This window comes from Terrapene carolina, unplaced genomic scaffold (assembly GCF_002925995.2).
Source record: "Terrapene carolina triunguis isolate 2854851 unplaced genomic scaffold, T_m_triunguis-2.0 Scaffold132, whole genome shotgun sequence".
NCBI lineage: Eukaryota > Metazoa > Chordata > Testudines > Emydidae > Terrapene > Terrapene triunguis.
Window position 1 is genome coordinate 16,883,152 of NW_020664483.1, and position 17,862 is coordinate 16,901,013.

The 17,862-nt window shown below is 39.5% G+C and overlaps 1 protein-coding gene across 2 annotated transcripts in view; it reads right to left on the reverse strand.

Moving 5' to 3' along the window:
* Positions 1–270: 270 nt before the first annotated feature.
* The window catches only part of C1D (C1D nuclear receptor corepressor), a 19,691-nt gene continuing 2,099 nt past the window's right edge, over positions 271–17,862 (reverse strand). For both annotated transcript variants that reach the window (XM_026653172.1, XM_026653171.1), the window contains exons 2-5: positions 7,291–7,437; positions 5,303–5,369; positions 4,787–4,842; positions 271–2,250 (exon numbers count right to left, since the gene is read on the reverse strand). In XM_026653172.1, coding sequence (XP_026508957.1) covers positions 2,074–2,250; positions 4,787–4,842; positions 5,303–5,369; positions 7,291–7,437 — 447 coding nt within the window. In that variant the 3' untranslated portion in view covers positions 271–2,073. The remainder of the gene's footprint in view (positions 2,251–4,786; positions 4,843–5,302; positions 5,370–7,290; positions 7,438–17,862) is intronic.

Consider the following 17,862-nt stretch of genomic DNA (forward strand, 5'->3'; position numbering starts at 1 on the left):
CTAAGCCCAAAGATGAGTCATACGACTGAGTTCTTCAGTTACACATAAGTATACCTGTTTCCACAGGGAATTGAGTGTCCTTATTTTGGCCCTGATCCAGCAAACAAACACTTATGCACCTTTAACATACATAACTCATGTGAGTGGCCCCATGGACAAATCAATGAGACTACTTGTGACAGTAAAATTATGCCTGCGAATGAGCATTTGGAGGGGGAAAATTCTTTGTTAGAACAAATAGTAGCAATTATTCCAGAAATCAGCGTAAAATATTTTTACATATTAGCTTAGGCTTGTTTATTCTTCATCATAACATTCACAGAGCCATTTTCTAAACATACAAAGCTATTAACATTTGTGCTTAATAAACAACTGGACTGTTTATCAAAACATCTCTTTAAAAATACATTTCTGAATGGTCAACAGTGATATAGCTTCAGTTACAGCATCTCATTCTACTGAGTCTAGACTATATGTAAGCACATGGTGGTGTAATTCTTCAGAATAACTAGGTGAACAATAACTTTCCATATCATATCCAATAGCTTTCAATTATGTGTAACAGAGAAATTCAATGTATCTCAACTCCAAATGAACAATTCAGTAGAATCTTGTTCATTCACATTAACAGGTGAGAGACCTAATGCAAATTACAGGTGAAGCTCAGATTGTTAGGATTGGTTCAGTGAGCCCAATTCACCATTGCACTGTACCTTGCATTGTCATTTACACTGGTAAAAAGCAAGTGTAAAATGCTACCCATTCTGATTTGATAGAATTTTACACTCACTTTGCCCCAGTTCGAGGCCCCAATCCTGCAATTTACAACGTAAGGGCAGACTCCTGTATGCCCAAGAAGCCCCCACTTAAGGCAATGGACTCTGTGCAGGAATGCCCCTAATGCCTGTACATTGTACATTGCAAGATTGAGGTCTTAATTATACAAAGTGCAGGGCAACAGTAAATTTAACCCAGTATGTCTGATACTGGGTTCTCCATTTACAAGCAGGTAATGACACTTCACTTATATTCATCCCATCACTAATACCAGCACTTCCATCTTTCAAATCAGAGCACGCCTAATCACAGGCATTTTCTCGCCACCCTCAACACAGCAAACCTTCTCCAACAGCTGACTTTCTTCACCAAAAAAACCAAATTTGTATTATTAATTTGTGAGCTTGCAGTGTACTGAAACATGAACTAACAGGTTCTCCTGAACAAATTCCCAACAGATTAAGAATGCATACGCTCCTTAAAAGAGCACAAATTAATCATATCTGAAACAGGGTATTTGCCCAGTATTTCAATACTTTTTACCGTACTAGAGAATACTTTCCACACTCAGTATCAAAAGGAACAGCAAAACACACCATTCCCAGAGCGAATCCCTGCTAAACTGTCCATCTCGCAGTGCCAGCACTAAGCTCTCATCCATACTTAAAGGCCATGGAAACATTAAAGACCATAAACAGCTCTTAATTCAACTTGAGAGATTGTGGGGGGGGGGGGGAAGAGAGGCATCATGTATATTTAATACAAGCAATACAAAGGATAGTATGCCCTACAAATTAAGCATTACATACACAGATGTACTTGAAAACCAGTGGCTCCTACGTAAACAATTCACACAGACTAGATGTCCATCGCTTGTGACTGTTTGAATATTCAGAGATTAAATTTAGCAGTAACTAAGAAAATAGAGTTCCAACCAGCCAGAATTACCCCCAAAAATTATTAGAATTAGAAGCAAATCATGAAATAGCACATTATTACAAAGAGCTGGCAAAAATGATTAGTTTGTTCTCATTTAAAGAGCCAAGCTTTAAAGTTAATCTCCAAGGACCAACTTTCACTTTCAGATATACATGTGTATATACAGGTGTGATCTCAGTAGAAGCTGTTCAACGTGACCCTACAGTTTAGATCTTTGCTAAAGATATATTCACCGAATTGTTATTTTACTTCATCATTTATGTGATGCAAAATATATACAAAACACAATTTAAAAAATAATTTTCTAGTTATCTCCCTACCTGATAAACAAAAATACAACCAAAAGAAAATAAAAAACTAGTTCGTTTTTCTCTTTTTTGCCTTAGCAGAAGCTTTCACTTTAGGATTATTTTCAGGTTTTGGTTCCCATAATGCATTTCTAACAAATCTTGCTGCAGCTCCTTTATCCAGTTTGGACGCCATTTTCTTGTCAGTTATTTCTTTGACTCTGTTCATGTACGTTCTTATTCTCTCCTGGAAGATATTAAATAAAAAGCACACCCGATATTATTCTGTGAAGACATGTACTATTAAAATTGAGATCAGTGAGAACAAAGCATATGGAACATGACGCATTCCATAATATACAGCAGAATAAAATATTTCATCTCTGTTCAAACTCCAGTGGATTCTTTGCAAACTCAAGACTGCCCTTTTAGCAGATTTTCTGCAACACATGGTGATTGTACCAATAAGTGTATGAGGCCATTAGTGGTACAACTTCAAACATCTTTATACATCTAGGCATATGTATGGTCCTCATTCCCATAGTATTTTGTCTAATGCTATTACAACCTAGGGGCCTATTCTTCCAATCCTTAAAAAGGTCATACACTCACTGAAGTTGATAGGAATTTTGCACAAGTAAAGCCTGCAAAATTAAGCCATATGTGCATTATATACATATAAAATATATATCTGCTGAAATTCAAAACTCACTATTTCCAAAATATTAATCTGCCCAACCAAAACCAAGAAAGCATGACTTTCTTAAAAAAAAAAAAAACACTCTTGATTATTCTGTGAGGTGTATTTTATACAAACACACACAGAGGAAGTATCGTCCTGTGGGACTCAGGAGATCTAGTTCAATTGTCAGCTCTCCCACAGGCATCCCATGAGACCTTAGACAAAGAGTTAATGAACAACTATTATGTAGCACTTTACATATTCCCTGAATTATAGACAATAAATAAAATATATACATTTTGTGTACACAGATAATACATATATCAACATACAGCGTATGTGTCATATATGCACATGGCCAACATTTTCTACCTTGGGTCTCTAAAGTCAGACACCTAAGTCATTTACCTGTTTTTCAAGGATGATCAGAACCCACATCTCAAAACTGATCTCTGAAAATGTTGGCCAATATTCCAATGTAAAAGGTGTAGTTTTAACTCGTTAAGCTTTACAGGGTATGAATTTATGGTACGCTGTAATATTTCTCTAGTATGATTGAGATTGCTAATCAGAACAGATGGCAACCCAACACAAATCAGCAAGGGAAAGACGGAGTTGACAGAAACATCGCAACAAAGTGACAGAAAAAATGAACTCTGACAGCCGGAAGGAGAGTTTTATTAATATCATTTGAAACCCCAAGTATTACCGATAGGTACATGTTGAGCAGAGTTCTAAAAACAAAACAAATGGTGGGAGAGTAACTTTTTCTGACTGGCCTTTCCACATGAGTGATAAGAACATCACATTACTCATGAACGAAAGAAACATTTATTCATTCACATTACTACTTGTAAAAAGAAATTGGATGAGAAACTAGACGATAATCTACTTTCAACTAAAACCATCAGCAATTGTCAAGTAAATACCAGTATATCACTTGCTTTAGATTTTTATGCTGTATATTTTTAAAGAATAGATTAAAATAGTGCAATGCTTTTGTACCAATATAGCGTAAGAGGGAGCAGAAATTGAATCACCATGAAAAATTAGCAATCCAATTTTTGTTCCATGATCCACTACAGACTGCAAAATCCAAATTATAAATAGAACACGTTCTTTTGATATTCAGAGTAGTTTTCTGTATTCTCCAACCATAACCACTATTACCTTGATTATGTAGAATTACCTTTATGTGTACTCTAATAATACATATAAGTAAAATATATTCATACAGCACCGATTATTATTATTATTATTTACATAAGCATTTCTAATGGGCATAATTTCTATTTTTAATATTGGTATTAGTATAATATTTCTATTATTTTCTTCAAACTAAATGATTTGATTTTTGAAGTCAGCAGAATTTCCAAGATAGCAGACCTTATATACTATACTCATGTATCTAAATGGAATATAAAGACAAACCTAAAAGATTTATTATAGGTTGTAAATATGTCACTAATGCAGAATTACTGGACAGTACACATACAACTGATGCCAAAAAAGCTTTTAGCTTTGTTGCTGAACTGGATTCTTTACTGCTGAGAAAATGAATTAATGGAGGAACTGGAAAGGGGGGGGCAATCTTTCCCGTCTTTGCTAGTAAATCAACCACACTATTCTTTTAGTCATACAAGAGTCAGAAAAGGCAGTCTCGGAGATTAACATGATTCCAAGTATTTATAGGAAAAAACACCATACTGGAAACTATAAATTACTATTAGACATGTAACATTTTTCTGTTCAACAGATACAGTGAAAAGCTGGTCTGCTCAGAATCCAATTCTCAAACAAAAGGTGGGAGGGGGGGAAGGGAAGGTAGGATGAGACCATTAATCTTATTCTGCTTTTCCAATTTTACCAGGCTTGACAACTTTGCTTTCCACAGATGATACTGTTTTGAACTAAAAATATCATGACTTTCTTAATTTGGAGAGCTAAGCAGCTTATATCAACAGTTATACAATGCTGTGCATACACTACACCAGTGCATGGAGACTGAAATTACATTTTTAAATGCAGAGTTAAAAATATGTAAGAATTACTTGCCCTAGGCAAGTCTGATTTTGCAATGCATTTTCTATTGAAATCTTACCAGCTCTTGTTTCACTGGATGTTCCTTGGGATTGATTCCTTGAGTGGCCAGGTAAACTGAAAGAAGAAAATGTGTTCTGTTGAACATAAGGGCAGGAATGATTAAGGTCCCAATCCTGTAGCTGACAATACACAGATGAATTGATGAAGTTTGCAGGATTAGAGCCTAGCTGCTCTGTTCAAATATCGAATTTAAAAATATTCTAATCAAGTACTGCAGTACCAATCTAATATGGTTAACCAAAAAGGACAGAAGAGGCTGCCAAAAAACCCCAATATCTTCATTTACATATCTGTTGCTAGCCTATGTAATTACCAATTTTAATTTAGAATTTCAGCATTGCTTACCCTGATTGAAGGACATTAGCAAACTTGGATTATTAGAATAACTGAAAGAATACTGGATAGATATTTGACTACAGAATTTGATTATTTAAAATTTGCACCCATCAAAAAAGAGTTAAAATGGCCACCATAAACTCTACTTCCTCTTATCGCCCTCCTCCAGCATACTTACCCCAAAACATCGAATTTAACGTGTATGCAGAAACCAAATCCAATTTTGCTTGTTCAAGAGGGTCCAACTTAAAAAACAAACAAAGGTGATCATTTGCTTCTGCATTGTTTTTAACTAAGATGTATAGTAGCTTTCAGTAATATACACAGTATAATTCCATATGAATATATTTGTGACAAAGAACCAATGGTACATGGTTTTGCAATCAATTGTCCTTAAATATGCTGTTAATACAGGCAATTTAGCTACCAGGAGAACTTTTATCACAGAAACTAGAGATGGAAAATATTTTTCAGGGGCTTGCCTACACACAAGAATTGTACTACTTTAAATTTACTGGGACATTTAAAATAATATAGTGTGTTTTAACCAGGATGCCTTATTCCCATAACAGAAGGGGGAATAAGCTGGAGGGAGGGATAGCTCAGTGGTTTGAGCATTTGCCTGCTAAACCCAGGATTGTGAGTTCAATCCTTGAGGGGGCCAATTAGGGTTCTGGGGCAAAATCAGTACTTGGTCCTGCTAGTGAAGGCAGGGGGCTGGACTCAACCTTTCAGGGTCCCTTCCAGTTCTAGGAGATATACCTATTTTTTTTAAGCTATAGTGGTTTAAAGCACCTTTATACTGATATAACTAGGGATTTAATTTCGGTAGAGAAATTCACACCCACAACAGAAATAGTTACATCAGACAAAAAGTGTGTGTAGATCATGCCTAAATCATCAAAGTCTCTCTCTGCAGGATTGTTCCTCACTGTATATTTATTCACTTTTTATCCAGTTTAACATTAAATGCCACAGGCTAATAAAAGGTGATGGGGCTGGTTGCTGAGAGGCACTGAGCACCTGCTATGCCGACCTCTCAGGATAAAGCTCACATTTCATCACCAGGATTTTTCCTCAAAATAACTCTCCCTATCCCCAAAATAAAACAGCACAGAAATTTAGAATGCAAGAAAAAGTTATTGAAATCCATTTAAAGTTATAATAGAAGGTTAGTATGCCACAGACAATTAACAAACACTGTACACATTAGATGATGTGTTCTAGGCATGTTGGAACACTTTAGGCTATACACCGAAGGAAGAAAAAATGGGTAATGAGGTTTTTTTGGTTTTTTTTGGACTGTCAAAGTCAATTTATTGTTTTAGTCCTATAGGATTTCCAGGAACTCTGATAACATCATACAGACCACCAGCTCTAACATGGATACTGTCGAAAGACTGGTGTTGTCAGGACTGATTTCTTCATAATTTATTCATGTTAGGAATCCTTAATGGATGAACAAGTCCCATCACGTATGAGCTTTTTTGCCCCAAAGAAAAATTACAAATTGAGTTTTAAATGTTAAAAATATATAGCTGCTTGTATGAAGTCCTCTGGCAGTACACCTTGCACTGAATCTACATGCAGAAAAAAAAATATGTTTTATAGACTCCCTTAGATCTGCTCTTAATAGTGCTGGAAGGAATAGCGCATCAAGCATTAAGTTCTGCATTCCTTGGAACCAAAAGTTCAAATCCCAGAGTCAACTCATTCTTCCTAAATATATAAATTGAGAACAAGGAAGTTTACTGTGTGAAGCTCTTTCACATAAAACTATTGAAAAATGGCTCGCCTCTGTACTCTTGGGGGACATTAAAGATTCTATGGCCTTTTTCATAGGGGTGGGGATAAGCCCTCACATCCTTGGCCTAAATGACCCTACTGACCCACTACTCTGTGCTAGTTGGCTAATGCATTGGCTACATTTCAGTATTATTTTGTATGTATATAGCTTGTGAAGCACTTTGAAATAAGAAGTGTTCTATAAATGTGAAAAGATTTATTTAAATACTAGGTCTCTGGGGCAAGGACTGTCTATTGTGTATCTGTACAGTGCCTAGCACAGTTAGGAACCCAATCAAGGCTAGGGTCCCAAGTGCTACTGTAATACAAATTAACAACAAAACAACAATAATAAAGGTTGCTGGTGGGGTGATTGTTTACCTTTTCAAGAAGCTCACTCCTAGAAACAGACATCATAGTCTTCAGCATGTCATCTACAGAACCAAGAGACTTTTCAAATGCTGACAGATAATCATGAATTTCATTTGGGTATTCTTCCCCACTATTATCTTCCTCTGCCATCTCCATCTACAAAGAAACAATTATCATTTTAACCAAATATTTAGGGGTAGCAGGAATGTATTTTAAAATATGGGGAGGGGGGAAGGGAATTCATGAAATATTCGATTAACAGGTGTGTAGCCAATTAGCTCATTGCAGAAGTAATGTCAACAATTATTTAGCTAATCATATGGCAGTTTCAAGTATCTGCCCTAAATGCAGTACAGCATGAAGATCCATCATGAACATCACTATTTTAATATCACATCTTTACACCACACCAAATATTTGACTCCATTGTCTGTGTAACAATAATGGAAAGAAATATTTGTCTGTTTAAAAAAAAGGTACCCTGTTAATCATTTTGTAGGTAGAGATTAAAGAGCTACATCAACGACACCCCTTTCCTGCACAGATGCAGGGCTGTAGCAACTATTTTGCAAAAGGAAAGCAGGAGCATCCCATGTAGCTGCAGTTCCTTTACATGTGGGCCCTCTGGCACTTTTGCTCTTGCCTGCTCAGTACAGAAGGAGGAGGGGCACAGAGACCCATGGAATTATTACTACAGCTGGTCAGAAAATTTTCATCCAGTCTTTTGTCAGGGATCTCCTCACTGGCTTCTGAGGCAGCTCAGCCACTGTCAGGGAAAGAGTCTTTTTGCTGCTCCCACGTTTGTTTATAGGACTGTACTTGAAACTAGGTGTCCTGAAAATAGTAATGGAGTAGTAGAAATAAAGAGTATCGGGGGGAAAAGTAACAGCGCAAAATGGCATCAGCAATTATAAACAAGTGATACAGTTAGGCAAACAAGATAAGAGGAGGAGGATTTGGGGTAGGGGGGTGGAAGGTTAGGGAAGAGAGAAATATTTTAGAAAAACTCTTTACCACATTTTGAAAATGGTACTGGCCACATAAGTTTCAGAAACTGTATTTTGTAAATGTAATCTATGAACAACCACCCGCAAAGCCAGCAGAAAAGCCAAGGTAACAGCAAACATCTGTGAAGTCCCTGGAGTTTGTTTCAGAGGAAAGATTTGATCTTTCCCTTTTCCTGACAAGAGTGTGGTTTATGAGAGAGAGGTTTCTTTTTATTCATTAAGTCCTGCTGGGTTCACATGGGAGGAAGGTTGGGGTGGTACTCTACTCAAATTCTATTCACAATTCCAGTTACTGTAGCAGTATGTTTCTGCTAAAATGATCAACCATGAAATAGTTAAGAAAGCTAACATTGGAACGGTCATCTGCAGTCTTCAGAATTACAACCCCATTGAGATGAATGATGGCCATTCACACCTCTCAGGTCTGCATCAGATCACATTCTACATACTGAGCTAACCCTAAAATGTTCCAGCTCCCCTACGTATCATACCACATGTTTACAGGGCATTTAGGTCAACTGCCAGGCTCCTGGGAGAGAGCAGAGCTGCATGCACAGGACGTTGTTCACAGAAAGGCGAAGTATCAAATATCTGTATGCAGTACAATTTTATATTTCTGTGTGTTTATTTTGTCCTGGCCTTTCCTAATTAAATAAAGTTATAGAACATGGTTGACAACCAGCAAAGGAAGAGGAGGTTATTCACCCTGTGCAGTAACTGTGGTTCTTTGAGATGTGTCCCCCTGTGACTGCTCCACTTCAGGTATGCATGCGTCTCAAGCCCTGATCGGAGATTTACTTTTAGCAGGGTCCATTTGGCCTGCAAAGGAATCTCTATACAACCTCATCCTGCGTGTATAGGACCTATAGAGCTGTGCAGGCGAACTGCCTTCAGCTCCTTCTCTATCGAAATGTCTATCAAAGAACCATCCAAAGCAGAGGGGAAGTAGGGTAGGTGGTGGAGCACCCAGAGTGAGATACATCTCCACGAACCACAGGTACTGCACAAGGTGAGTAACCTTCTTTTCCATCTTCGAGTAGTCCCTATGAGACTCCACTTCAGGTGACTCCTCAGCAGTTTCCCTACAGCTTTGGAATTGAGTCCAAGACTGAAGACTGTACACATGTACCAACACATAGTTTAGAAATGTATGCACTGCAGCCCATGTAGCAACTCCGCATATCTCAGACACTGGAATGTTCTTGAGTAACACTCTAGAAGTTGCCTGTAATCTGGTAGAGTGTGCTGTTATCCTTTGGGAAGGTAGAACACCAGCTGCGTTGTAGCAAGCAACAACATACCCAGAGGTCCACTTTGAAAGTCTCTGTGGAGAGACTGTGAACTCCTTGGATCTTTCTGCAATGGAGAAAAACAGTCTAGGTTATTTCTGAAATTGCTTGGTTATAGCTAGATAAAAGGCCAGTGCCTGTCTCCCATCTAAAGTATGAAAGGAGGTCTCATGTTGAGATTTATGTGGTTTAGTGACAAATACCGGTGGATGGATGGTCTGGTTGAGAGGAAAATCCAAAAGCACTTCACGTAAGAATTTAAGGTGTGGCCATAAAGAGACCTTATCCTTAAAAAAAAAAAATATATATATATATATACCATAAATGGGGGGGGTCAGTCATCAAGGTCCCAATCTCCCCAACCCCGTGGGCTGATGTGGTAGCTACTAGAAAAGCCGTTTTCACAGATAAGTGAAACAAGGAGCAGGTCGCCATAGGTTCAAACAGAAGTCCCATGAGGTATCTAGCACCAGGTTGAGATCCCAAGAATGAGTAAGACCCTAAACCTGGGGGTAGAGGTTCACTAAACCCTTATTAAATCTTGAGACACAGGGTGAGCAAATACAGAAAACCCTTCTAGTGTGGAACAAAATGCTGATCTTGCAGCCATATAAACCTTAATAGAGGTAATTGATAACTCTGATTTCTTCAAATCCAGCAGGTAATCCAAGATGGCTGAGAGCAAAGATGATTCAGGCTCAAGATACTGACAGTGTACACCAGTGGTTGAACCTTTTCCGTTTCTGAACATAAGTAATTCGCGTTTACTTCCTTCTACTGTTTAGTAATACCTGTTATACCCCTGTTGAGCAGTGGATTCTAATCCCCTGAACCATCTAGGAACCATGTTCAGAGGCAGAGGACCCTAGTTTGGGGTGAAGATGCAACCTGCATCCTGGGAGAAGAGATGAGAATGGTCAGAAGACTGAATGCCGGTTGGACACATAGGTGAAGCAGGTAAGGATACCAAGTCTGTCTCGGCCAGGTCAGTACTATAAGAATAACCCTGGCCCTGTCCTATTTGATCTTGTTCATCACTCTTAGTATTAGCAGTGTTGGAAGGAATGCATAGAGAAGGCCCTTCAGACAAAGAAAGAGAAAGGCATCCCCCAAAGAGTGGAGACCTAGGCCTCCTCTTCAGCAGAATAGGGGGAACTTCTTGTTGCTGAATAGGTTCACTTGTGGAAGTCCACTTTTAGAATATTCCTTGAAGAATTTGAGTCCAACTCCAATTCAGCGTCATGGGAAAAGTGCCTGCTGAGCATATCGGCTGTAACGTTCTGGACTCCAGGAAGGTAAACGTCTGAGATCTGCAGCTGAAGACTAAATTCACTTATTGATGAAGGTAAGCATCTTTAGAATCTTTGAGAATATCCTTGGGGATGAAGAGAGACTGAAGGTAAGAACTTGGTATTGAAAACGATCCTGGCTCATGGTAAAACGTAGAATTGGTTTTTCCTGTGTGGGGGATGTATCTCTATATGAAAACAGGCATCCTGTAGGTTGACAGCCGAAAACCAATGTGCTGCCTCTAGAAAAGGAATTACAGCTGCCACAGTCACCATCCTGAACTTCTGAGACTTTATAAATTTGTTCAGTCATCTCAAATCTAAGATTGGTCTCCACCCGCTGTCCTCCTTTGGCATGAGAAAATACTTTTGTAAAATCCTTTCCCCCTGAGGAGATGGGATCATTCTCTCACTCCTAAATGAAGGAGAGTGTTCCCTTTCTTGACTCAGTGTAGTCTCATAAGAGAGGTCCCTAAAGAGGAATGGGTAAGGAAGGTGGGAGAGAGCATGGGATGTAAAGTGGATGTTGTAGCCCCATGTTATAACCTCCATGATCCACTCTTCTGTGGTAATATGATGCCAACCCTATTGGAAATGGGAAAGGCTGTCTCCAAAAATGGGAAGGTGGGCAAAAGTTAGCCTGCAAGCTAGAGGCGAGGAAAGTATTGAACCCTCAACAAACCCATCAAAACTGTTGTTTTGATTATGACTGGATCCTCTCTCTCTGAAGGAGCGTAAGAAGCTCTCTTCCTCTGGAATCTTTGTCTCTTTCCAGCGGGTTTGGTGGTTCTGTGAAATCCAGAGAACTGGGCAGGGTGCAATCTCTGGACAGTCTGAGATGTGCTAAATCTCCTTGTTTGTACGAGTACATGTACGCAGAGACCTCAACAGGCCCCGGAGTCCCTCAGTGTGTGTAGGGACTCATCCATAGTCCCTGAGAAGAGCTTCTGACCATCAAATGAGATGTCCTCAACAGTATTCTACAACTCTCAGAAACCCCAACAGCTGGAACTGACACGCCCTATAACAACCACCGTGGAGATGGATATAGTGGAGGTGTCCATGGCATCGAATGAGACTTGGAGGGAGGTTCTGGCTTACACCTGAACTTTCAGGATGATGATCTGAAAGAGTTCCCTATGCTCCTGTGGAAGATGTTCCATAAAGGGCTGCAAACTTGTAATTCATGAAGTCATACTTGGCCATGATCACCTGACACTTTGTGATCTGAAATTGGAGGGTCACAAACAAGTAAGCCTTGTGAATCTTTAACTTCTTCAAAAGGCACATGAAGGTCCTAGAATTGGCAAAAATCATCGGCCATTGATGGTGGTGGATGCATGACTGCCTAATCTGGAGACAAGGATGAAACAGAAGTTTGAGGGGTGGCCTCCTTACCCGCCCTAGTCTCCTGTTCTTCAAAGATCTCCTCATGTTGGGGATTTGGTAGAGGAGATTGTGTAGCTCTAGCCTCTTGGTGCAATGGAGCCAGAGGTCTGGCAAATTGCTGCCGATACACCACCCAAGCATCCCAGCATGGCCATTGGGGAGGGGGGGCCATATGCGAGAGCGGCTGGTACCCAGGACTGATCCAACCATTCCTGTAGTAGACAATGATCCTTGTCAAAGTAGGGGTTCCTATACCTATGTGGAGGGGAACCTTATACTGATAAAGACTAAATGTCTCCTTCATCCGCCTCAATGTCCTCCAAAGGGGTGGCCCCAGTAGACAAAGGCAGAGAATCCTGCAGTATGAGGAAGCAATGGTAATCCAGAGATTAAGGTCTTGGTACTGAAAGTCATTTGGTATTCACAAACAATGGGGGCTCCAGCTCATCTAAAACGGACAAGTCTTTAGAGTAGCAGAATTCCTGTGGTACTGACAGGTTTCAGAGTAGCAGCCGTGTTAGTCTGTATCCGCAAAAAGAACAGGAGTACTTGTAGCACCTTAGAGACTAACAAATTTATTAGAGCATAAGCTTTCATGGGCTACAACCTACAACCCACTTCTTTGGGTTGTAGCCCACGAAAGCTTATGCTCTAATAAATTTGTTAGTCTCTAAGGTGCTACAAGTACTCCTGTTCTTTTTGTGGTACTGAGTGGGTTGGTATCAATGCAGCAGTTGAGGTGGATGGTACTGTCAATCTGGAAATACATAGGCAACAGGGCCAAAGGTGTCCGATGCTTCGATTTTGCTAGTACCAACAGTGCTGAATGAGAAGGCACCAATGGTAAGTGTGGTGTAGATGGTGCCGTTCTAAAGGAGTGTATATGTCCTGGGCCTCCCTGTCCTTCCTAGATAGTATTGGGGGGCCTGCTGAAGCCATGCTTCAGAGAAGCACTCTGGGATCTCCCGACCCCACTGGTACCAAAGGAAGAGTCCTTTGTCCTCACAATACTGAGTCAAGAGGTTGAGGCCTCTGATACTATAGATTTAGCAGGAGATCACTGCCTTTTGGGAGTTGGCTCCTTCTGGTGAGAGACCGAGCACCTCTCCTTTGGAGTTTTCCCTGAGCCCTACCAAGTCTTCCCCCTCGAAGGCGCACTGGACCTGTCCAGAGACCGATGTACAGGGGTGGGGGGCATTCTACTGCTGATTAAAACTGGCTAGGATCACATGATTGCAGTTGCCATCGGTAAAATACCTCTATTAAAGGAGCATAGATGCATACTTTTCCATAACCCAATCTGGACCAAAAGAACAGAAGACAGAAAAATGGAAAAGAAACGGGGAAGAGGGACAGACCAAAAATATTTTTTGCTAACTCTGGTATCACACATACCAAGAATGAAGTTACTAATGATTTAGTTGACCTTGTCATGCAGCATGGACAGGGAAACTGCATACAATGAAAATTAACCACACATTAGAACAAAGCTGAATATTAACACCTACACAGTACCCTCCACTGACAGGAGAAGCGTGCTCCCCCTCCTCAGCATGGGAATGGATTTGTTGAACCTACGTGTTTTCTGTTTGTTGCAACGGGAACTTGCAAGTTCCTACTCCTGCTGTTTAGGGACCTCTCTCTTTTCACTAAACTGTTATTTCAGTGTAACTAATCTCTACACAGGATATGTTACAGTGCTGGCACATGCCAACAATAAGGCAGCAGTTAGCTTAAATGGTTTTGATAACATTAAATACACAAGAAAAAACTCACACTACTTTAGAAAACATACATCTTCACAAAACTGGTGTTTGTATTTTTTGGATGGGGAGCTGGGGGATCTTGGCCAAAATCAACATGCAGGCTGCATGTTCACACCTACAGGATAGATCACACCGAAGGGGAAATAAGACTACATAGATGACTCCATATACCTAGGGCCAATCCTGTGACCTCCTCAATCCTTACATTTCAGTTATTAAGCCACAAACACAATTACCCCAAAGTTCAAAATACACAGACAACCACTTTTAGAACAAGCAGAAACTTATCACAGACTTGATTAGTTCCTGTCCTGGATTTTTGCTGTATAGGTTTGTCTGTTGGATTTGCCAACTTTCAGTCTGTTCTTGTTTGTTAGTTAAGCACAGCAATTCCATTTTTCCAAAACATTACCGGGCCAATAAAACATTCAGTTAAATGAGGATCTGCATAGTTTGGAGAATAAAACTATTGGGTAAGCAATTCATAAGAAGAGTTCAGGGTAGTTCAGGAGAAGATGAGGAGAATAAGACAGTATTTCAGGCAAATGAGTGTTGGATAAATGGGGCTGGAATATTGCTGGAAGGATAACTTGTGGCTGATAATACTTTATCGTTATACCACCTTTAATCTCAATAGAATACAAGGCACTGAAAAATCCAACAGTGAATACAGCCACTTCTGGGATAGAGGAATGTTTGCATCCCACACATGGTACTCAGCACAGTAAAGAGGAGCAGGGGTATTTTGGCTAAGGACACAGAGGCAAACTATTATTCATGAAAAATGTGACATAAGTGCTGTAATGTCAACATACAGTAGACAGGATCCTGGTTTTTAAATCGCTGTTGAAAGGTTGTCCTGCAGTAACTAACCCAACATGCTGATATGAGCAAATGTAGCTGAAAAAGCTCTCCCATTCTCCAAATATATTTAATCACAAAATTGAGGCACAGTCAGTCTGGCACGGAAACAATGAAGGTGTTATAATTCTAAGGGCTGGTCTATACTTACCGGGTAGTTCGACGGCTGGGGATCGAAGTTCCGGGTTCGATTTATCGCGTCTGGTCTGGACGCGATAAATCGAACCAGGAAGTGCTCGCCGTCGACTGCGGTACTCCAGCTCAACGAGAGGAGTACCGCGGAGTCGACGGGGAGCCTGCCTGCCGCGTGTGGACCGCGTCTGAACCGCGGTAAATTCGAAGTAAGGTATGTCGAATTCAGCTACGTTATTCACGTAGCTGAATTTGCGTACCTTACTTCGACTTGGGGGGGTAAGTGTAGACCAAGCCTTAGGCTGATCAACAAAAATGCATTAAAAATGTATTTGCCTGATGATGATTCTCATTTATTCAAAAATACCAATGCAGATATCGGAACTCCAACTATACAAACAGGTATGTGCTGCTTGATCTCCAGATCAATGTAGAATATATGCATATCAAGGAACACATTCATTCTTCAGGAGAAGATGAGGAAAATATAAGCGGCCACACAGAAGAGAAAAACTCAAGGAGGGACAGAGAAGATATCATCATCTGAAGACCACACAGAAAAAGAGAAGTGGCTCACAATCAGCAACCATTTGCAGAAGTTTAAAATGCTACCAGTTTTCTATATTAAATTATCTAGTGACCTGTGATTTAAATTGTATTATAAAGGGAGTTAAATTAGACGATTCTGTAAATAATTTAACAAATACTAATTTAGCTGCAGGCAATGTTATGATTCTCCTGAGGAGCAAGTATAACTTTGTACACACGGTTTTTAAAATGAATTGAAGCTCAAGTGATAGACATAAAAAGGTAAAGGGGGGGGGGAGGGAAGATACACACAGATGTTTTAAGAATAATCTCTGAAAATACACAGTGCTTTAACAACTTTAATAAACACTTTAGATGCAGGCTTAAAAACTAAGTGATGGTGTGAGAGAGGGGGAAAAATTCTAATCAGGCATCAGGTACTTTTACTTGAGATACAGCGTGCAACTTCAGCTCTTGTTAATGGAAGTTATATACGTAATTCAAAGGAGGGTGGGGGGGAAATCAATTTTTCAAAGCATATTTTTAATGTAAATTCGGTATTTTTCTTTTTTTTTAAATTGTTTATAATTTTTTTAATTTACCTATTTAAAATTAAATTTGAAATTATGACAACCTATTGTGACGTTGTGTAGTCTATATGGTTTTATAAAAATATAAGTGAATGTAATGTAATTGGGATATGCTTCATGCAAAAGGTCTCTTGTAAGGTATCATTACAAAGCTCATAATCTACTGAGTGTGATCATCCTATTTGTAGAAATGTACCACTCTTGTATCTGAAACTAGAAATATAAAACATAACTCTGAGGGCCTATTGTAATTATGTAAAGTGTGGGCCATTAATGATGGTTTGGAATCTTGATGACTCCCATTAACAAGGACCATTGTCTGCAGATGACTGTGTTTACCTGTGAGTCTTCCTGTATATGTGTGTGCTGGCAAGTGAGTAATGAAGTCTTGCAGTGACATGTGATCATGTCACCTGAACTGGAATCCATCTTTAACCTGGTGCTTTTCCAGTGAGGGGGGGTGAAAACCCAGAGGGACAAAGAGTTCCCGCCTTATGCAAAAGATATATAAAGGGGTGGAAGAGAACAGAGAGGGGGAGAAGCCATCATGGAGAATCCCCTAGCTAACACCTAAGCTGCAACAAGAGCTGTACCAGGGGAAAGAATTGTGCCCAGGCCTGGAAGGTGTCCAGTCTGAGAAAAACTTACTGAAGCATCTCTGAGGGTGAGATTATCTGTATTTAGTTTGATTAGGCATAGATTTGCGCATTTTATTTTATTTTGCTTGTGACTTACTTTGTTCTGTCTGTTACTACTTTGAACCACTTAAATCTTACTGTCTGTATTTAATAAAATCACTTTTTATTTAGTAGTTTACTCAGAGTATGTATTAATACCTGGGGGAGCAAACAACTGTGCATATCTCTCTATCTGTGTTATAGAGGGCGAACAATTTATGAGTTTGCCCTGCATAAGCTTTATGCAGGGTAAAATGGATTTATTTGGGTTTAGACCCCATTGGGAGTTGGGCATCTGAGTGCTAAAGACAAGCACACTCCTGTGAGCTGTTTTTGGGTAAACTTGCAGCTTTGGGACAAGTGATTCAGACCCTGAGTCTGTGTTGGAGCCAGACAGGAGTGGCTGGCTCAGCAAGACAGGGTGCTGGAGTCCTAAGCTGGCAGGGAAAACAGAAGCAGGGGTAGTCTTGGCACATCAGGTGGCAGCTCCCAAGGGGGTTTCTGTGATCCAACCCGTCACACCTATCATACGGCCTAAACTTACTAAATTACTTAAACAGATTGTAAACTAAATAAAAAATATTCAAGCAATACATATTTGCTGCCCAAAGTTTTAAAGAAAGTCAAGCCACTGAACTAGTGGAAATCACTGGCTAAGCACCTGGAACCAGAGTCTGCTGAAGTGTTAAACCAGTTTTTGACAGAAATAGCTTCTTCTGCAGGTGCAGAGAGAATACTTCCTTCAATTCAGTTTATTCAACTAGTGAATTTTAATGACAAGTTAATTCAAAGTTGAAAAAACAATTGGGAGATGAAAAAGCAGGAAAGATTGTTTTCCTTTTCCAGTCTATGAATAAAAATGAGGTGGGAGGATGAAATTTACTGGTTCTAAAATTTTGAAGGATATGGTGACCAGAAACAATTGTTTCAATTCATTAACTATACATAATACTTCATTTGTTTAATAAATCAGTTAGTTTTAAATGCAAACATGTTTTGATAAACTTGCCTTTTTTGTTCATTTTTAATTGAATACAAATTGTTTTTTATTAG